Raw genomic sequence first — 23,191 nt, forward strand, 5'->3', positions numbered from 1 at the left:
AGGGGGTAACAGTCTTTCATCTCTCCCCCTGCACACTAAAACATCTTATCCCATGGCAAGTAAGAGGACATTTCATTATTTTGGGTTTTGGTTTTACATTTGGGCCATGAGAGCTTGGCTAACTCTCAAAATCATCCTACCTGGAAAGGTGAGGGCTGCACTTTTTGGACTTAGGGACACTGCCATGTAAAAAAATCCACAAGACCTAGAAACATCTGAAAACAAAACATCTGGGTGAGTCCAGGGTTGTGTGTTTCACATGCACCCACACCATTTTCTTACCCAAAATGCCCTGCACACCTCTAACTGTGCTGGAAATCACAATTTTTTTTCTCCAATTTTTGCGATGGAACCTTCCGAAATCTGTAGGACTCCATAAAATTCCTACCGCCCAGCATTGTCTCATCTATACCGATAAAAATTCTGCCCCACTTGTCAGCCTAAAAATGTTTGTTTGCCAACTGCCCTTTTGGACCCGCTTTCGTTTCTCCTCAATTTCAACATGTTTTTGGCTTTTCCCTGTGACAGGCACTGGGCCCACCTACACAAGTGAGGTACCATTTTTACCGGGAGACTGAGGGGAACGTTGGGTGGTAGCAAATGTGTCCCCGTGCGTTGATCCTACACAGACATGTAGGGAAAAAGCGATTTTTTAGCTAAATTTGAGCTTTGCTGAGGATTCTGTGTAAGAAATAGTAGTTTTTGAGAAATGTCTGGGTTTGGTAGGTTTCCCTGTATGGCTGCTGAGCCCAGGACCAAAAACCCAGGTTCCCCCTCCCTGCAAAACAGGTAGTTTTGTATTTGATAATTTTGATGTGTCCAGATAGTGTTTTGGAGCATTTCATTTTGCGGACACTAGGCCTACCCACACAAGTGAGGTACAGTTTTTATCGGGAGACTTAGGGGAACTCTTGGTGGAAGGAAATTTGTGACTCCTCTGACATTCCTGAACTTTCTGTCTCCGAAATGAGGAAAAAGTGTTTTTTGGCCAAATTTTGAGGTTTACAAAGGATTCTGGGTAACAGAACTTGGTGCGAGCTGCACAAGTCACCCCATCCTGGATTCCCCTAGGTGTCTAGTTTTAAAAGATGCACAGGTTTGGTCGATTTCCCTAGGCGCCGGCTGAGCTAGAAGCCAAAATCCACAGCTTGGCACTTTGTAAAAAACTGCTGTTTTCTTTGGGAAAATGTGAAGTGTCCACATTGTGTTTTGGGGCATTTCCTGTCACAGGCGCTAGGCCTCCCCACACGAGTGAGGTACCATTTTTATCGGGAGACTTGGGGGAACGCTGGGTGAAAGTAAATTTGTGGCTCCTCTCAGATTCCAGAACTTTCTGTCACCAAAATGAGAGGATAATGTGTTTCTTTGGACAAATTTTGAGGTTTGTAAAGAATTCTGTGTAACAGAACCTGATGAGAGCCCCACATGTCACCCCATCCTAGATTCCCCTAGATGTCTAATTTAAAAAAATGCACAGGTTTGGCAGGTTTCCCTAGGTGCCGGCTGAGCTAGAGGCCAAAATCTACATCTAGGGACTTTACAAAAAACACTTCAGATATCAATGTAAAAGTGTGTCCATGTTGCGTTTCCTGTCGCGGGCATTAGGCCTACCCACGCAAGTGAGGTACCATTTTTATCGGGAGACTTGGGGAAATACAGAATAGCAAAACAAGTGTTATTGCCACTTGTCTTTCTCTACATTTTTTCCTTCCAAATGTAAGACAGTGTGTAAAAAAGACTTCTATTTGAGAAATGCCCTGTAATTCCCATGTTGGTATGGGCACCCCGGGATTCATAGATGTGCAAATAAGCACTGCTTCTCAACACATTATTGTGTGCCCATTTTGGAAATACAAAGGTTTTCTTGATACCTATTTTTCACTCTTTATATTTCAGCAAATTAATTGCTGTATGTCTGGTATAGAATGAAAACTCATTGCAAGGTGCAGCTCATTTATTGATGAACCTACAATCCCTATATATCCCCGCAACCAGAAGAGTCCAGCAGACATAATGGAATATTGCTTTCAAAAATCTGACATTGCAGGAAAAAGTTACAGAGTAAAACGTGGAGAAAAATGGCAGTTTTTTTCACCTCAATTTCAATAATGTTTTAATTCAGCTGATATTTTCAGTAGGGAACCCTTGTATGATCTACACACATTACCCCTTGCTAAATTCAGAAGTTTGGCTACGTTTCAGAAATGTTTAGCTTTCTGGGATCCAGCATTGGTTTCACACCCATTTCTGTCACTAACTGGAATGAGGCTAAAAGCACAAAAAATTGTAAAAATGGGGCATGTCCCAGTAAAATGCCAGAATAGTGTTGAAAAATTGGGTTTTCTGATTCAAGTCTGCCCGTTCCTGAAACTGGGAAGGTGGTGATTTCAGCACTGCAAACCCTTTGTTGATGCTATTTTCAGGGAAAAAAACACAAGCCTTCATCTGCAGCCCTTTTTCCCCATTTGTTTGAAAAAAATGAAATTTTTGCTGTATTTTGGCTAATTTCTTGGTCTCCTTCAGGGGAACCCACAAAGTCTGGGTACCTCTAGAATCCCTGGGATGTTGGAAAAAAAGGACTCAAATTTGGTGTGGGTAGCTTATGTAGACAAAAAGTTATGAGGGCCTAAGCGCGAACTGACCCAAACAGCCAAAAAAGGCTTGGCCCCTGAGGGGGAAAAGGCCTGTCAGCGAAGGAGTTAAAGATGCTGTTTCTATCTTCCTTCATCAGCTTAAGTCCCATCATTACAAAGTTCACACATTCTGGACTTATTTTCTTTAACAGACTTGAGCTTTTTAAACTTACTTAATGGTAAAATGTCCAGTCTTAACCTAAGCAAAAATTGCCTAACAGTATGTTCCAAAAAAAGCTTTAAAAAGTATTGATTTCATTTAAAATATACACTGTCAGGGTAAGGCCTATATGATTCTAACTGTGAACAGTGTGTTACGTCACATGTGTAGCTTGTTCTGGCAGCCGTATTTTTTTGGCTGGGAAACAGTGAATTGTGCTGGTGTCCTCATTTGCCAGAGGTCAAAAGTACAATGAAATTGCTCTAGTGCAACCTTAAGATTATTATTAAAGATATACAATTCTAGTTTTCCATTACATGTTTCTATACCAATCATTGACTGCTGTTATCCTCAGTTTTTTTAATATGTTGTTTATAATTAGAAAAAAAAAGAGATGACTGTAAACATCCAAAGATCCAAAATTTGGCAGAGGCAAAACATCCTTTCATCTTTTAGACGTTCATTGAATTATTAACATTGAACACCCATCATTTGATACTTGGGTTACAAGTATCACAGAATTTGGTAAAGGGATACCAGGGATCCATAATCTAATTTTCCCTCTGGTATCCCTGCACCAAATTCCAGCAATTGCAAGTTTATTTTTCCCTGAATGTGGCTTTAAATTCAATTTAATTAATGAATTATTCTATAGCGCATGGCTACCAAAACACCTCCCATCGCTAAACACACATCGCAGATCACTAGCTGCACTGAAAGGATGAGGACCTAAACAGCCAGGTTTTTGAAGCCTTGTGGAAGAACAAGTCCTGGTCAAGGTTGCGTAGCTCTAACGGTAGAGTATTCCATGGTTTAGGTGCAAGGTAGGACCTAGAACGACCTCCCCACTGGGACCTATTAATTTTAGGGAAATTCAACAAGTTTGCCATAGAAGATCTAAGAGACCTGCGAGGGATGTAAAGATAAGTCAAAGATCCTAACAAACAAGTGCCCCTACTGTGAAGTGCCCTATGTAGAGTGCAGAGGGCCTTGAATTGCACTTGTTGTTCCACCCGAAGCCAGCATAGTGCTGCCAAAGCTTTTTGTGGGGACTGATAGTCATAAGGAGGCAGGTGGCTGCGTTCTGACCCACCTGCAACCTATTCACCACAGACTGTGGGGAGACAAGATATGAGGCATTGCCATAATCAAGGCGCAAGATTACAAGGGCCTAGACAACCAATCTTTTGGTTCAGAAAGGAAGAAGGTCGAAGATTTTCCTAAGCAGTTCCAGTACCCCAAAGCAGGTGGCAGCAAGCTTCTTTGCTTGGTGGCCCGTAGTCAGGCTAGAATCCTGCCATATCCCAAGGCTTTTTATTGAGCATTTGTGGTTGGGAGGTTCCTTAAACAATCTGGTAGAGGGGTAGGAGTCCTGTTGCAAAGGTTATTGCCCAGTAACTTGATCTCAGTTTTAACTTCATTAAGTTTAAGTCTATAGTTGACCATCCACCTGTCCACTTCATGAAGGCAAGGTGTCAGTTGGAGGTGACTTGAGCTTGGATCTGAGGGGATTGACATGACCAGCTGGGTGTCATCAGCATCAGAGACCAGTAACAACCCATTGGAGTGTGCAACATGTGCCAGGGGGTACATATAAAAAAAAGAAAAGTGAGGGGCTTGAGGAAGACCCATGAAGTACTGCACAGCTCATGTGAAGGGTGTCAGAAAAGCTATACTGATCTAGTACATGAAAGGTACTATTGTCCACAAAGGAGGTGAGTCATTTTATTGCTATTCAACCAATACCCACATTTGATGTTCTCAGAATGAGAGTAGCATGGTCTACAATATGGAATGCTGCACTAAGATCTAAAAGAATAATGGCAGCTGAGCCTCCTTGGTCCAAACAACTTCTCAGTTCTTCCACCATTGCCAGCAAAGCTGTTTCTGTGCTGTAGTGTGGTCTAAACCCCATTTGGAGAACCTTGTTGGCTTCAAGGAAGGCAGAGAGATAATTATTAACATGCTTTTCCAGGAGCTTAGAGGAGCCTGGTAGCAGAGAGATTGGCCTGTAAGTACTCTGACAAAGGAGGTCAAGATTGTTGTTTTTAATAGTTAACTACCGCATGCTTCCATTGGGAAGAGACCTGTCCACTACTGAGAGATAGATTTAACAGGTCAGTTAGGAAGGGAGCAATACTTTCCGACCCTTGACAAAGGATACGGAGAGGTGCAAGATCTAGAGGAGATCCAGATTTTACTATCTGCAAGAGGTCTGTAACAGTTTCAGCAGTAAGATTAGGAGAGGCCTAAAGATTAGCATCTTGTTGATGTAAGAGGGCCTGTCAGGATTGAAAAACTTCCAGATTTGGCCTATGTGGGGAAAAAGAAGTACATATCCATTACCTTCTTTTGAAAAAAAGTGCTAAATTATTACTGTACTCAATAGAAGCTTCTGGAGTACACTAGCTGATTCAGGCTCAGTAATCGCTCTGATGATCTGAAAGATCTCTTTTGGAGATTTGTATGAACTTTCATTTTTTTTGGAGTAGTTGGAGGCTTGAGTGGCATGGTAATTTCTGATGGCTAACCTATGTTCACGTTTCCTGATCTCATCATAAGATTTCCTCTACCTTCTCTCATGGCATGTACATTCCTTTTTTGGGTTCAATAAATGTGAATTGAACCATGGGGATTTCCTACCATGATGGGCATAATATGTACTTTTACCGATCGGACTGTGTCCACTGAATTAAAAATCCACTCATTTAAACTTCAGAAGGATGGAGTAATTTGGTCCAAAAAAACAGGTCTGGAAGCCTCCAGTACAGTGAACCAATCCTGTCAGTTTAGGCCAACGACAGACCATCTGCTTCATTGGTAGGTAGGGAATGAGAGTGGGGGGAACGGATAAATTAAAAGTGAGTAAAAATTGATCTGACCAGTAGAGGGGGAGGGGGCTTTGTACCTGTAAATCAGTGAAGTTACTAAATAAATGTCAATTGTATGACCTTTCTCATGTGTGGGGATCTTGATCAATTGAATAAGTTCCAAAGAGGCAAGATCAGATAAAAGATTCTTAGCTGCAGCATTATTGATATCATCAACATGAATATTAAAATGTCCAAGCAAGGTAAAATTAGGTCTATTTAAGGCCAAACCGGCTACTAGATTAGGGAGAGCCTGAATGAAATGTGCACAGGGGACCAGAGGACTATAGAAAATAATTCCAGAGAAGGTAAATGTAAGTGTCAAAGAAAAAGACAAGCTCTCACAAGCCGGAATATTAAGGGGCATAAATGAGCACTTAATATCTCCCTATAAATGATGGCTAACCAGAAACCTCCCTTGCCTACCTAGTCTAACCTACTTATAAGATAACTTGGAAGCTGGGCTTGAACTGCATCAGGGGAGGAGACCTCATGGAGCCAACTTTCAGTAAAAAATAGCACATCTGGTGCTGGCTCAGCTAGAAAGCAAAAAATATCCAATTTGTGGGCAGCCAGAGACCGAATGTTGACAAGGTACTCAATATCTCAATTACTCAAGCTGCTCAATTCCCTGGGTCCTGGAAGCAAATCTCTAACATTATCTGTCTGCCCTGAGCTGACTGAATCTGTCAATAGGAGGACTAGTGGAGGATGTGGCAGGGGCATTTATGCTTTTGTCTGTCTGGGCAGAACATTGTCTGCTTCTCCAGTCCCGCGGGAGGGGTCGAGTGGGTATCTGAACTGTGATGCTGTCTACAGCCCCTGCAGCAGTACAAACAGGTCCAATGTCTTCTAGCCTAGAAATAACAGTTCAAGAGTTTCAGACATGATCATTTCAGGCCCATAGAGACTTGGAATTGTGAGATGCAGAATTCCTACCAGAGTTATTGTTCCAGGTGAATTACCAAACATTACGAGGAAGCCTTGGACAGAATTCTTGTTGCGGTTATTGTTAAGAATTACAATGATTCATATGCACAGTTATGGCAATATGTCTAAAAATCAATGAATGATCCAGTGGTACACATGAGAAAATGTATCTTTTGTATTGTAAGATAAATGAATTAGTTGTCCATTACCCAAGGAATTCATTTAAAATTGCATTGCTACATGCAAAGAATAAATTGCAACAAATGCAATAGTACCTAGATGACCTTTTACACTCTGACGCATCTAATAGTTTCTCACTGGTACTTAATGTACTTAATGCTTCAAACTTACTATAAATGAGCCAGATTAAGGGTGTAGAATATGGAGAATCTCTATCGAACGATAAGCCAATAAAATATAGAAAGACCCTTACTGCAGATTATTTGACAAAAATATGTGCTCGTCTAAAAAGCAGCTGTACATGTTGCTTACACAGACTCAATTTAAAATCATGTGACATTATATTAACACTGTTACAGAACGTAGAGAATGAGAGAAGAGAATACAGAAAAACAGAGAAATTAAGTTGTTTGAACCTCCCTAAGTTAGTTAGGAAGGTTTTGACAGCCACTACAAAGTATCACAACTAAAACCACAAACTAATGGGAACCCTGTGGCCCTGAGAGATCTTCTTTACCACAATATTTTAATCACACTTGAGAAGCTAAATGACACCACAGGATTAAAGCTGCCTATAGGCTGTTTAGTCACAAGCTACAAAAATCAAAAAGGAGAGTCTCATCCTAAATCATTTGTGGTGCAAACCATTTTCAGAATCAGACAGAGCACAGTGTGAGAGTCACAGGAGGGAATACCTAAAAACCAATTAGGTATGAAAAAATGCCTATTTCCCAGGTTGTTTCAAGGAGGGCCCAAGACATCATTAAAATGAGAAAGAACCATGAATTTAGAAAAAACAAACATGCACTGCACAAACTAGCTATGCTGCAAAGCCACCGTAGAATAATCAGAGTACAACAGTTACTAAATCTGGGAGTCCACTGTGAACAATACAGTATTATCATGATAGTTAGGGGAATATTTATACTTGTTTTGCGCCACATTTGCGTCATTTTTTTTATGCAAATTCGGTGCAAAACTAACTCCATATTTATACTTTGGCGCTAGACCCGTCTAGCACCAAATTTATGGAGTTAAATTTATTTTTTGGACGTGGAAACCTACTTTGTGTCAATGAAATGCAAAGTAGGCGTTTCCGTGCAAAAAATGACTCTATGGCCTCCGCGCCATATTTATCTACCCGTACTAAAATCATGCACGGGAGAGAGGAGGGGTCAAAAAATGGTGCTAAGCTTCGGTCAGGGCAGGTGTTAGGGGACTTGTGGGCCTATTTCCATGGTGGAACACCATTGAATAAGCCCACAAGTGCTCTTCCCAGGCCCTAGGGACACCCCTACCCACACCAGAGAGACAGCGGAGGATGAGGCGCTTCATCCCAGCTAAGTATAGGTAAGTACAGTTAAGTATTTCTTTTTTTAAGTGCCAGTAGGGGCCCTGAAATGGGTCCCCCTACATGGCACTGGGTGCATTGGCCATTCCCAGGGGACCTTGGTCCCCTGTGCTAGCCTCTGGGGTGGTGGGCATGACTCCTGTCTTCTCTAAGACAGGAGTCATGTGGTATGGATGGTTTTGGGTCAGAAAATGGCTAACCTGCCTAACGTCATTTTGTGGTGCAAAACCCCCTTCTTCCATACCGCCAGCCCCACCCGACTAACGTCATTTTTTATTACGCTAGCCTACCCTTTGCACCGGCTTACACCATTCCATAAATATGGTGCCTGGCTGGTGCACAGAAATAGTGCAAGCTGGTGCTAAACATTTTGGCACAAAACTGTGTTAGTGCAATTTTGCACCAAAAAGTATAAATCAGGGCTTCAGTTTTACTTTCCATCTACATTGAGCTTCTGACACTACTTTCAATTCCAGGGCTGAGGAAGACATGGAAGGACCACCCAATAAAACACATAGCACAGAGGAACCATGCTCAGCTACGTCAAGGATTTCTTTCCAAACACTATCAGCTTGTGCAACAAATTGATTAATGCTTAGTCCAGAAGTGAATTCATTCTCACTGACTGAAACGTATGGTCATCACACCATATAAAGAACTTAACAGCACAGTTTCAAGTTTTGATAGACTACTGAAAGATGTCCAACTCTCCATACCCAACAAACATTGAGAGTGCAAAGGTATAAGATAGATGCAACCATATGGAGAACAAACCCATATCTTACATGATTATGAGTTAATCAGATCCCCTGTGGCAACCATCAGGGTCGCCTCTTCAAACTTAATAAAAGTCAGAAAGCTGGATTAATACTCCCTGAACTCACAGCAGACTATGATGCAGAAGAGAATTTCAAATAATTTTAAAGATGTAAAGATTTATGATACGGGTAGAATTGGCCTTGCAAATAATTTTATCTATCCTCCTCAATCAGAGAAAGCAAATTCAAATCAGCACAAAAGAAGCATCTTTTTCTGTAACATCACAGAGAGATTTTGTAGGGCTCCTCCATTTCACTTTTAGTTTTTAAACATATCCATGAAGTACTTGGCAAAATCATCTATGCAGTATTAGGTGCACTTCCAAATGTACGTGGGTGATATTCAAATTCATATTTACCCAGAGACCAATAAAGAGAAGTGAGTATTCGTAAGTGGTTTGATAACATAGATCAATACATAAAGGATTGAATTGAACCAAAGCTTGAACATTGCTGGATTAGGAAGATGCTTTGGGAGAAATGTCTACTCTGATTGACCTACTGAAGGAGGTAATAGTCCCAGTACCCAGTGGTGTGCCGGTAGAATTTTTATAAGTGCATATCAATTCAGTCAGCTTTGCACCTCTGTAACCTGTTTTGTGGAGCTGCTGAAGAGGGATCTAAGACTGATGTACATGCAGTCTATTACGATTATCAACTTTTTTAAGTCAGGTAAACCTGTAGACAAGTGTGCCTCATATCGCTGCTGAATAATGAAACTAAGATTCTAGTTTTGGTTCAGACTAACCAATGATATGGGCTTGTAGCAGCACAGTACACCAGGCCAGCCATTTTTAAGCCAACTGACACAACATACTAAGTACACAAAAAAAGTGATGAACGAAATGCTAGAATTATTCTCAGCCACTGGTAATTATCTGGGCTGCATCCCAGTTCATTGTTATTTTGCACACCATGCCACCTCAGTCGGACCCAGACAAATCCATATCAGTCTTTGGCCTGCCCAATAGGAACAGTCCAGCCCAACCTGCCTGGCAAGACTTTTTTGCATATGGCTGGATCGAAACTGAGGTGTCATGTTGTGCAGAATATAAAGATGGATTGGGATACAGTTTGAGTAATTACCAGTTGTTGAGATGAATTCAATCATTATTCATCTCTCTTCTGTATAATTTAGCTGGCTCAACATGTGTGATTCTTTGTAGTCCTCACTGCTGTTAGGAATACAGAACTGTCCCTGAACTGGCTGTGGTATTGTCACTTGACTCTGAGAACATATTTGATTCTGTTGCGTTAGTCCTCATGGTCTCAGTTCTTGAGGAGATGGGCCTGGGCCTGAGATTCTCTCCTATATCAGATAGCTATATTGTAAACATAGAGTTTGCATGAAAGTTAATTGTGTCAAGTCACAGCCATTTCACATCAGCTAGGGAACTCAAAAGGTTTGGCCACTCTCTTACTTATTTTCATCTCTTAATCTGGAACCTTTAACCTGGTGGATCAGGTGGGATGTTCAGATCTTCTTGCTTCAGAGGATCTTCAGCACTTTGTAGATTCAGGATCATCAATCTCTAGGCTTCCTTGGATCTTTGGGGCACATGGTAGCTATTATGGGTTTTGGGTACATTGGAACAAATTAAATATTTCAGTGGTCACCAGTGTGCTTTCTCTTTTTGGATCTTTAGACCATGGATGAAACACCAAGGCATATACATATATGGAGACCAAGAGCCTGTATTCAAAACAAAATCTTGGTGAGACTCTGTCTCATTTGAAAGAGGAGGTACAGGCTGGTGGAAATTTCCCTGCTCCTTGCTGTACTATAAGGCATATTCTAGGATGATCGCTTTCCCCATATTTCGTATGTGTTCCATGGTTTACCATTCAGGATTGCAGAGGAATGCTTTCTTAGGGTAGATATCATAGTTTGGATTTCGTTATGAAGCAGAAGTGCATCTGGAATAGTTTGTTTAATATAGTGTAGTAGCATCTATTATGGCGTTATTGCCCTCCCAAATTTACAGCAATACAAATATGATTTCCAATTAAAATTAGTGAAAGGGTAGGTGTGTACACCTCATAGAGGATCCACTTTTAATGGTGTTTTTTCAAGCTTTGGGTGGTCATGCCTATCTTGTGACTCTGTATCCTAAGGGCATGCCTAAATCCTTACCTCACCCTACCAAGGGAGGACCGGTGGACTGTCCTGTTAAGATTGAGCTAGCATGATTCTATTAACTCCCCACCATTTGACTGTGAACTACTGCCTTATGTGAGCTTTGTTGGGATTTCTGCAGGTTTGACACATTTAGGGGCATATTTAGGAGCTCCTAGAGCCAAAGGAGTGTCACTTTTCCTGACTCTCCGGTGGCACAATGCCCTGCGCTATATTTACAAGGTGGTGTTAAGCACTTTTTGTAGCTTAACGCCACCTTGTAAATACAGCCCCTTCACACGCAGCCCTTTGCATAGAAGGGGTGTGCAATGTGTGTTGCTGTGGGTGTGCCACAGCAACACCCATTGCATTTTTACGTTACCTCAGACTTACGAGTTTTCGTAAACCTCAGGCAGCGCCAAAATCTAACCCTATCCCAGGGGTGGCATTAGCAAGGTGCAACAAGGAGGAATAATTTTTATTCCTCCTCGTTTTTTGCTTTTTTGTATTTGTGCAGCATTCTGCAGCACGCATAGAAAGAGCAAAATGCCAGACATGATTCTTTATGTGCGGGAAAGTGTCCCTTCTTGGACATAAACAATCATTTCAAGATGACGCTGTGGCACTTCTGTGTGTACTGCATTTTGCAGCACACACAGAAGTGCCAAATCACCATTAGTGATTGTTTATGTGCAGGAAGGGACACCTTCCCACACATAAACAATGAAACCCCTAAATGCAGACATCCTTGCACAGTGGTGCAAGGATGCCTATGTTGGCACGAGGCAGCTCAATTTAATGCCAGCACAGTGGACAACACACGGGTTGCGCCGTATTAAGTTAAATACAGCGCATCCCTGCGAGGTGAAAATGACGGAGCGCGGCACTGCAGATTTTGCCACAGCCTCGCACTCTGTTATTTTCTGTTAAATATGGGCCTTTGTGTTTCAAGGGCTGGTTATGTCTGATGTCTTGGATGTACTGAAGCCTTGTATAGAGATTTGTGATACTTTTCTGTTGGATAACTCACAACTGCTTAAGCATCTTCAGCTATAACATGCTCTTCACAAATATATTGATTGACATGTTGGTCTTCCTCGTAGCTGCTGCTTGGATTTCTAAGTGTTATCTGATGCTATCAGTGGTGAAGCCATCCTTATTATATCTAAGACATTAATCAATAATTCTCATGATAATTTGTTCTAGTTGTGAAGGAAGTGAATGAGTGCCCTTGGTCCTCTTGAAGATGGGGAATGGTAGGACGGTCTAGGGTATACAAAATAGGTTGCAATTAGATTTTGGTTCTTTTTAACCTGGCTCAAAATCGTCCAATGCATCTACCTCACCTCTACTCAACTTCAGCACTTTGGGAGGGCACCAGACAGTTTGAGTTTTAGGGGATGCAGAAGAGAGGAGGTGTTGTTACTATACTGTGCCAATGTCTCTGGATAGCTACCTTTTGAAACAAAACAATGAAGTATTTCCGACGACTGTAAGTTGCTCTCTAACTACATCGTCTAAAACAATGTGTTCTCTGTGCAGTATTAGTTTCATAGTTGCTAAAATCAATATATTCCATGTATGGCTCAGTTGCTTTATACCATGACTATTTGGCACAGAATGCTGAATTGGGATTTACTTTCAAGGGGAAAACTTGATTTGCCAATTTGTTTTAACCCTGAAAGTAGCTCTAAAGTAATGCAAGGTTACCCAAAGTAACTCAAGGTAATACAAAGTAGCGCTAAGTGCTACCTTGCCCTAAGTGGCATACCATGGGTGGTACATTGGTGTTTCGATGCAATTACCTATGATTTTTTATGTAAAGCCCTATCCACTACAAACAGTAGGCAGGATTTTGCACCACACATTTATGCCTCTGCAAGGCAGTTGTGAAGTTGAAGAAAAGTGTTCTTTTCTCCCAACCCTTTCAACTTTACATGTGAGCTGTGCTGTACAGCACACATACATACTTGGAAAAGTTTTAACCTATGTCTAAGCATAGAATTTTGTACTGGAAGGGAAGAGTGTGGCACAAAGGAATGTGCCTGGCACAAAGCAGCATAAAGTGTGCTAGTGGAGGGGGAGAAAGACACAGGCCCATATTTATACTTTTCTTAGCACCGCATTTGCGTCATTTTTTGACGGAAAAGCGGCGCAAATTTAAAAAATGCAATTATATTTTGTAAATTTGCGCCGCTTTTGCGGTAAGAAAAAGAACGCAAATGCGGCACTAAAAAAGTATAAATATGGGCCACAGTGCCATATCTTAGCAGACATGGGACGATTCTGCTCTCCCCATTTGACGCAACTCATGCTGTACGACATACAGACAGTTTTAAAGTTTGTCTAAAAATAGAATTTTGTTCTATAATGATTACCTACAAGAGTATGTGTGTGGAGCAATGCGGACTGAACTACGCTAGCTTAAGGTAGGGAGAGATCCAGACTCTTACCGAATGTTTTCTCCCTTTCACCAAACTCAACGTAGCAACTTTGGTTGCTGCATGGCATTGTATCAAGTGTGAGTAAATCTGGACACTGCTTTGCTAATGTGGGGTGCTGATACCTGCAATGCAGGATGTCTTAGCTCTGCATTACTCAATAATAGTTGCTATCAGCCACCATAGATCAAAATGCTACCATGCCTATATTGTGACCAGGGAGCATTTGGTAGATTTTTTTCATGTCTGCAATGTGGGCCACCTTCAATATCTGGACTTTATACTGATAAACAATTTTAGGGGAGTGCGTTTTGGGCTGCTTTAAAATGAATTCCAGCTGTTTAAAGGCTGGAAAATGTGTCATCACGCAGAAAATGATACCAGGTCATCGCCATTTTATGTGACTGCACACTGTGTATGTTTTAAATTACAATGTACTAATGCACTGTTGAAACACTTGAAGAACTATTATTTTCCATCCTCACTGTGTAATTGAATAACTTTTCTGTACTCTTTTGATTTTTCAGGAGAAAGCTCAGCATGCGCAGAAGCCCTTCATCTACCGACTGGATAAATCCACACAGACTGAATTTGTTGGCCATGATGTACGTTCTTGTAAAAAAAAGCTTGCTTTTTAATCTTCGGTTTTGTTGTACAGACTTTGCCGGTATATTTACATCTGTTTCTGCTGTGCCAGTGCCTTGATTTAATAGGATTTAGTGGAACACCATTCATCTTTTACCCTTAAACGATTCTCAAATGCCTCCAGCAACAGAAAAGATAATTACAGCTACCTGCCAGCATACCAATGCGCTATTAATTGCCTGTTTTACCACCCGCTTTCATACACACTCTCCGATTACAGAAGGGACATACATATGTGGGATACATATTAGTGTAATGCAAAACTGTTCAAAATAGAAAAACATTTACTCACTTATTATCAGTTTAATTAAGTTATTATGTTTGTAATCACCCACAACCAGGCAAATCATTTTGACTTCCTGACACATAATACGGATGACAACAATTAGCAAAAATCTTTACATTAATATAGCAACTGCTGTGCAGCCACTGGGAATTGAGAGATTCGTGTGGTTAATTGAAAATTTAAATTTATTTTCCTATTTGTGAAGGCCGCTGATGTTAACAATAGATGAGATTCAGAAGTTATGAGGCGTATATTGTAACAACCAGGATCTTTTACTTCAAGTGTCCTGGGACCCCCCTACTGTGGATCCCCGAATTAGAAGCCAAGTAACCCTCTCGTACTTGCTTCCCCCTCCCCTTCTCAGGGTAATGAAAAAGAACAGTCGGAAGGCTTTCTCAGGGAGTAGATTTGGGATTAAGATTGTAATCTGGGGCCTGTAGTCCTAGATTTATGTGCGCTATTCAGGACAAAAAGTTACAGAAACACGTGTCCTGGAGGAGATGATCACACATGAACTTCAAAATCCTGGGTGCTCTGTTCGAGCGTCATTCAAGGCAAATTACATTGATCAAAGAGAGCGGTAATTATACCCTTCAATTCACATAGATGTACTCACTTGTAAAGCATAGCCCACTTTACTCCTTTATTCTTCTTCCAAAGAGTCTGTATTATCCTGCTTCCAAGCATAGTTATTTTTACATTGACGAATCCATGGACAGCACTAACTTTTGCTGGACTATTTTATAGCATGGGTCATTATCTGACAATATGCACAATAAGACATTTTCCCGACACTGGATTTTCAAAAACTGTTTTCAAATGCTTTTGTTGAAGTTATAGAGATTACTTAGAAAAAAGATTTGCTGCTTTTATTTGTGAGGCTTTGTGTGTCAGTGTTCCTTAACAACCATTTAAAAATCGTTTTACTTATTTGTAGCTGCTGTTTGCAGTAAGACACACATCATAAGAACACACTCGTTGATGGCCTCAAATTCGTGGAAGCAATTTACCAAATGGTGATGCTCTATGCTTCTAATGTTCAGATAAACGCAACTAAAACTGCTATCTTTTATTCTGAGCTGATTTCTGAGCTGTTTTTAGCCAGAGAACATGGAGAGGATTTATTTATTTTTCACACAAAGTACAGCAGCAAGCAGAGTTGCTGTGCTGGGTTGTGTGAAAGGGAGACAGCAGAAATGCACCAGATATGCAGATATGCAAAATGCACTAATTATGGTGCATTTCTGCTGCCTCCTAGCACTGGTGCAATGTGCTCTGCCTAACACCAATAGAGGCATCCTTGCACCATGGTGCAAGGGTGCCTGTATTAGGTAGGATTGTTTTTGTCCAGGAAAGGACACCTTCCTGCAAAAAAAAAAAAAATCTTAAATGGCATTTTCGTCTTTATATGTGGAAAGAGTAAATAACAAGGATAAATACAAACATTCACATCTCACTGAGGAAGGAAAGGCATTTTAATGCATTGCCAGGTTTACAAGTCTTTGTAAATCTGAAAATGCTCCAATCTCCATGACTGAATGCATGGGAACACCAATGCTCCACTCATGGAACGTCTTCCCAACACAAGGTCACACAAGGCAGCACAATGCAATTTAAATCTTCTATTTACTCTCACGGACTACAATGGGAAAGGTTTTCTGATCCTAAAAAGCACAGTTAATTATTAAACGAAGATGGATGATGGATGGATGTAGACAAGTGGTAATAGGCTTGATTGCAAAATTGTACCTGGCCTTATGGAGCAAGATTGCCCTGCTGATGTACATAAGAAAAAAATGGTTGTTCTAAACAATGCGTGCACCACCTGTAGAAGGTTTAAGGCTCAGGTCCTCTTATTTCAAAGATCTGGCATGGATAGATACAGCTAACAAATTCAGATACATAGCAAGGCCTTGCCTAAAACTGAAGCAGATCTGAGGGGAAAGATGATAAGGAAACAAGAGACTAATAATAATAATATATATTTTTTAAAAATGTGTATTTAATTTGTCCTTAGTATAATGGTCTTTCCATGTCATTAACTGCAAATTAATGTATGTTTCTGGTTGTCAAAGTATGTACCATGTACAAGCAGGAACCACCATGCTAGTCAGGGTAAGCTAGATACACACTTTGAGATAACCTGTGCTCACCCTCTGGTAGCTTGTCACAGAACAGTCAGACTTATTTAAAGAGGACATTTGTAAAGTGTTGGTGCAACACACAAACACACAGTAACTCAATGAAAACACCACATAAGTACACAGAAATAGATTATATATTTATGAGTAGCATAAGACCAAAATGACAAAAATCCAATGAGTGCAAGTAGAGATATCATTTCTTAAAGAATAAACCAAAAACAGTGCTTAGAAGTTGATAGACCTAAAAGGTTACTTGAGGTTGCATTAGACCAATGTAAATCCAAAATTCAGGCAGACTGCGATGGAGGGAAGGACGGCTTCATGCAGAGTCTGCTGAGAGAGAACCTTGGATGGAAGAAGTGTCAATGTCAAGGACCTGATGTGTGGAGCAGAGGAGGAGATGCATCGCTGTCAATGAAGGATATGCAGACAATGCATCAGTTTCAAGCTGCACAGCATTGAGGCAGCTTTGTAGATCAGGCAGTGTTTGGCACCAAGGTATGCATCATCGCCAAAGCGCTGGGTTGAAGTGAAGTGTCAGAACCGAGCCACACAAGGTGGAAGATGCATCTAAATCTGGGGATGATGCATCGAGCAGTCAGCAATGTGGTGTCCCTGGCTCAGGCAGCAGTGGCAATGCTTTGACCCTGAGTGGAAATGCACCAGTTCAAGTCAGTGCTACATTGTTAATGCATTGATATCTTTGGGTTGCAGCACATATACTCACTTCCAAGAGCCCAGGACTGGATTGGCATCACTTGGCAGAGCAGGACTCACAGCAGACAGAGTGAAGGTGCTGGTTGCAGGTTGCAGGCAGTCTTTGATGTCCCTGAGACAGCAGGAGAACATGGGGCAAACCAACAAGTCCTTGGAGTCACTCTGGGTTCGAATGAGAGGGTTGCAGTTTTTCCTCAGGAGGGCAAAGATCATCAGGCAGCAGCGTAACTCATCTAAGCAGAGAGCAGTTCTTCTTGGCAAGCACTCCAGCAGAGTGGCACTCCTTGTAGCATAGCAGTTCTTACTGCTGGCAGAGGTCTTCACAGGTCCATAAATGTACCGATTTGTTAGGGTCAGAGAGACAATTCTTAGACCCAAATGTGCCTTTGATGTGGGGTGACTTCAAAGAAGGTTCTGTGAAGTATGCAGAGATACTTTCTTCTTCAGCCCAGGCTCCAGACTATCAGTAGGGGGTAATAAGCACTTTGTGTGGGTACAGGCTCTCCTTGCTCATGTGTGTTAGCTCTCCTCCACCTTTCCTGCCAGGAGGAGACATCAGAATTCAGATGAGTGCTCAGACACACTTAACATTCCGGTTTTGGTGGCTGTCTGGAGGGAATGCAAAAAGTGTAGCTGTCACCCACCCTAGACATGTATTAGAGACAGGCTGCTGGCACACAGAATTGTAAGATTAGAGAAAGGCCACTTAAAACTGGCATTTCTGAAACAGTAAAGTTAAATCTGTGAAAAATGACTTTGGGAGTTTTTCGCTATCAGGACATGTAAATCTTAAAAGTACATGTCCTGCGTTTTAGTTACATGGCACCCTGCCTTATGGGCTACGTAGGGTCTAACTTAGGGGTGACTTATATGTAATAAAAGGGGAGTTTAAAATGCAGGGGTTCTAAATACAAAGTCAAAGTGGCAGTGAAACTGCGCACACAGACTCTGCAGTGGCTGCCCTGAGACATGTTTAAAGGGCTACTTAAGTGAGTGGCACAATCAGTGCAGCAGACCCACTATTAGCATCTAATGTACAGTCCCTGGGAATAGGGTATACCACTTTACAAGAGACTTACAAGTATATTAAATATGCTAATTGTGGGCACACCAATGTTACCATGTTTAGAGGAGAAGCACACACACTTTAGCAGCGGTCAGCAGTAGTAAAGTGCTCAGAGTCCCAAAGCCAACAAAAAGAAACAGCAAAAATGTGAGGCAAATAGGCAAAGTCTTTGAAGGAAGACCACCCTAAGGCTGACAGGTCCAACAGTACTTATGTCCCAGTGATAAAATCTGTTCTAATTTTTTTTTCTTCATATCGACTCATTCTCTGTGATTTGTAAAATGCCCTACACATAAATCTGGATAGTCTCTTGTCTCATACCTACAATAAGATTCAGGAGAAGCAGGAGGCTGCACTCTGTCACTACACTATGGACATGCAACCAGTTCTGCTTCTGATTCTGTACATATTTTTGCAGTCAGTGAGTGAGCTTTCTTTGTATCTATGCGTATTATATATAGTGTAAAATTAGCAATGGAGTGTTGTGTAGTGTGGGAGGTGATCCAATGGGGATTTTATTATTTGAATTACACATTTACAATACATACCACCTTTGCAGTTGCTTTCAACATAGTTACAATTTATGCTCAGGGACAGTAAGTAATTTGCCCAGATTAACTTGATTTTCTATGTTGTGGGTGGGATTATAACTACTATTTCCAGGTTCCAAAGCTGTCAGCATAGCCACCAGAACCACATCTCATCCCCCAAATAATTACATAAAAAAACTTTCATAAATATATTAAGTCTTCATAAGCATCAGCAACTTGAACCCTTTTCAAAACCATAAAGTAAATATGTTTCAATGCGGGATAAGGCACCATCAGCCTATTGTTGCACTAGATAGTTGTTGAAACTGTAGAGATTAACATACTTTTACCACAGACCTGTTCCCATAATTTGTCACATATGCACTCTTTGATAATAGATACAGGTTTTGTTATTTTTTTATTTCTATTTGTAAACACACCTGTTGCTCACAAATAGGAAGGCCTGCAGGGTGTTTGCTGTCTCGTATAGGTTGCTGAGAGTTACAGAGAGTTAGACTGCCACGTTTAACACAGAACCCACAGAGGTCATCTGCAGAGTGCCTCAGGGACTCTCTCTGAGCCCCACCCTCTTCAACATCTATATGTCCCCACTCACAGCCACAGATTCAACATTGTCTACTACGCCAATGACAGCCAGTTGATTCTCTTTCTCACAGATGAACCCACAACTGTCAAGAGCAATTTCTACAACGGGATAAAGAAAGTCACCACCTGGATGAAGGAAAGCTGCCTCAACCTTAACTCACACAAGACCGATTTCCTCATCCTGGGCTCCTCCCTGTCTGCCTTGGACAACTCCTGGTGCCCAGAACCCCCCCACACCCATGAACCACGCACAACATCTCTGCATTACAGTGGACTCCTTGTTCTCAAATAACTGCCAAATCAACTCTGTTTCATCCTCCTGCATCCATACGCTCCTCCTGCTTCAATAGATCTTCAAGTGGATCCCCACCAAATCCAGAAAAAAGGTCACCCAGGTGCTCGTCAGCAGCAGACAAGACTACAGCGATGCACTGTACACCATCATCACCCAGAAACTCCTAAAGAAACTACAGAAAATCCAGAACGCCTCCTCCACACTCATCTTGAACATCCCACACCGCAGCCACAACACCAGTCATGTGAGAAACCTTCACTGGCTACCTTCCAACAAAAGAATCACCTGCCGAATGAGCTGTACTTGGTACTGAGGGAAGAATTAATCCCGGTTTTATTGAAATTGTTCAACTATATGCTTCTGGAAGGGGCGCATGCACCGAGATTTCGGGCTGAGGCTGTAATTTGTTTGATTTTGAAACCCCGTAAAGATCCAACACAATGTTCTTCTTATCGGCCTATTTCACTACTTAATTCAGATTATAAAATTTACACAAGCTTATTATCTAAAAGGTTTGGTAAAGTTATTTCTGGCCTGGTCCATCCAGATCAGAAAGGGTTTATTAAAGGTAGGCAGCTACAGGAGTTAGTGCATGACTTTCTGGCTGCAATGGACTTGGCCTTAGATGAGAGGCTCCCTCTGGCAATAATAACTTTTGATGCGGCCAAGGCATTTGATCAGTTGAATTGGCTATTCTTGCTGGCTGTAATGAAGCTATTTGGATTAGGGAGCACTTTTATTAGAGCAGTTAAAGAGCTATATAGGTCACCAACAGCGAGAATTTTGATTAACGATGTGCTATCACAGGAAGTAGGCATTTTTAGAGGAACACGTCAGGGTTGCCCCTTATCCCCTCTACTATTTGATGTATATATCGAGCCTCTTGCGATATCGCTTAGAAATAACGGGGAAATTCTCTCCTTTCAGAGTAAGGGATGGGAGAAGAAAGTCGCATTGTATGCAGAAGACCTGATGATTTACACTAGGGATCTTTCTTTTTCACTTCCCTCTATAAACTCGGTCAAAGAAGGTTTTGGTAGAATGTCGGGCTATAATGTTAATGTTGAGAAGACAGAGATAATGTGCTGGAATATGCTATATGAATCCCCGTTAGTTAAACAAGAGATTAGGGCCCATATTTATACTTTTTTTAGCACCGTATTTACGTCATTTTTTGACGCAAAAGCGGCGCAAACTTGCAAAATACAATTGTATTTTGTAAGTCTGCCCCGTTTTTGTGTCAAAAAGCGGCACAAATGCGGTGCTAAAAAAGTATAAATATGGGCCTAGATATCTAGGAGTTCAGATTATAAAAGATCTGGGGGAGGTAGCAAAGATAAATTTTTAGAAAGTCCATTTCGAGACTAAGAAACTCCTTAGAGCATGGGCGGCTCTCCCTCTCTCTTTAATAGGTAGATCTAATATTTTGAAAATTATAATTTTGCCAAAATGTAGGTTTTTATTTAACGCTATCCCCTTGGAATTCAAGTTTAAGTGGTTTACAAAACTGCAGGGAGATTTGTCTTCGTTTGTCTGGGCACATAAGGTAATAAGGATATCTTGGAAGAAGCTGTGTACGAAGAAGGAGTGGGGGGATAGCAGCACCAGATTTCTATAAGTATTATTTGGCTTTTCAATTCAAGAATATTAGAATTCTGTTAAGTAAAAAGTCGGAGTATACCCCAATGTGGAAAGCTCTGACAGCACACGCGGAGGAAGCGGCAGAGTTTATTTTGTATAAATTTGGTCATCCAAGGTTTTTGAAAAAAGTCAGACTTAAGATTCCATGGCAGGCCTGCAAGTTCTGGCTACAGATTCGTAACCTACTAGGCATGCCTACTATTCTGGATTAGCCCCAATCTGGGATTCACCGGGTCCCCTATTATGTCTTCTTGACAAGCTATCAATCCTGCTGAAAGTGAGTGGGGTACTAAGGTGGGGACAGATCATAAAGGATGTGGAGTTGGTTCCTTGGACCACATTTTTGGAGAGAGCGGGGGGTCCGTTTCTAAATTTAAATATTATCAGTTGGCTAGTTGGATTAAATCATTACAAGTAGGAGAAATTGGTAGATCTAATTGGGAGGAGAAATTAACTCAGAGACCTTTACTTAAGGAAATCGCGTTTTGGTATCAAGCCTTGTTGGAGGCAGCTGAGGAGGATCCCCATCTCCCGCTCCAGAAGTGGGGAGAGATCTTTCCAACTGTTGATATAATATTGTTGTGGCAAAGGTCATGTTCAATTCTTTGGTCCGCTGTTAAATCAGCGGCAATGAGGAGGAACCATCTGTTTACTTTGCATAGGGTGTATTGGACTCCAGCAAGGCTGTCCCGCATTGGGAAAATTCAGAAAAACTGTCCACGATGTGATGACCCAAATGCGGATGATATTCATATGTTTTGGAATTGCTCCAGGCTGGCAAATTTTTGGGAAGCCATGCAGAAAGTCCTAAACAAGATATTTGGTGAAGGAATAACATTGAACCCTGGTTTAGTTTTATTTGGAGTTTGCGATTTGAAAGCTTAAACACAGCAATGCCTCATGCACGCTTACAAAGCCCTCCACAACAACATATCTTAACCACTGCCTCTCCTTCTACACACCAACCAGACATCTCCAATCCACCCAACTACCTCTGGCCACCATCCCACGGATTTGCAAGACCACGGCTGGAAGAAGATCCTTCTCCTACCTCAATGGAACTCCCTGCCTCTGCACCTCAGCCAATTTGCATCGCTGCCACAATGCAGGAAGGACCTTAAGACCTGGCTGTTCAAGTAATCTGCAGATCCACCCCTCCACCTCAGTGCCTTGAAACCCTCACAGATGAGTAGTTGCGCTATAAGAGATCCCTGATTGATTAATTGCAGCCAAAAGGTTATGCCCAGCTTTATTGCTAAGACTAACCTCAAATTAACCTATAATATCTTTTTTTTAAATGACTTATTTTTATTTTTGTTCTAGCTGTAAAAGTTAATTTTCCTTGTATATCACACAAGAATCGAAATATAGGCAATGAAATGCCATACATTGTAATAACAGTTGCCTTTCTTGTATAATCTAGAGTTCTCTGCATTCATACTATGGCTACATAGGCCCTCATTAACAGTGGTAGGATTCTACCCAGTGTGATAACTCTGGGTGCAATTTCTCACTCACAATTATAAATATCTCTGAAGCTGGGTTTTTCTGGCTTCCAAATTCAGGACATGCTAATCGTGGACCCAAGGACACCGGACCTGTCTTCGTTGCTGCAGGGGAAAGAGATGTGACAGCAGCACAGCCCAGCCTCTCCCCGATAACTGCAGTTCCATACACTTGCAGCAGATAGTGCTCCCCCAGAAAAAAATGTAGTCTGTCCTAACACGATTATACCACCACCATCCCTGCTTACACTTTTTAC

At 41.4% G+C, this 23,191-nt stretch overlaps 1 protein-coding gene across 1 annotated transcript in view; it reads left to right on the forward strand.

Moving 5' to 3' along the window:
- CCSER1 (coiled-coil serine rich protein 1) overlaps positions 1–23,191 on the forward strand; it is a 2,320,004-nt gene that overhangs the window by 2,279,701 nt on the left and 17,112 nt on the right. Inside the window, exon 9 of the mRNA XM_069237981.1 lies at positions 14,027–14,104. Coding sequence (XP_069094082.1) covers positions 14,027–14,104 — 78 coding nt within the window. The remainder of the gene's footprint in view (positions 1–14,026; positions 14,105–23,191) is intronic.

Source organism: Pleurodeles waltl, chromosome 1_2 (assembly GCF_031143425.1).
Source record: "Pleurodeles waltl isolate 20211129_DDA chromosome 1_2, aPleWal1.hap1.20221129, whole genome shotgun sequence".
Lineage (NCBI taxonomy): Eukaryota > Metazoa > Chordata > Amphibia > Caudata > Salamandridae > Pleurodeles > Pleurodeles waltl.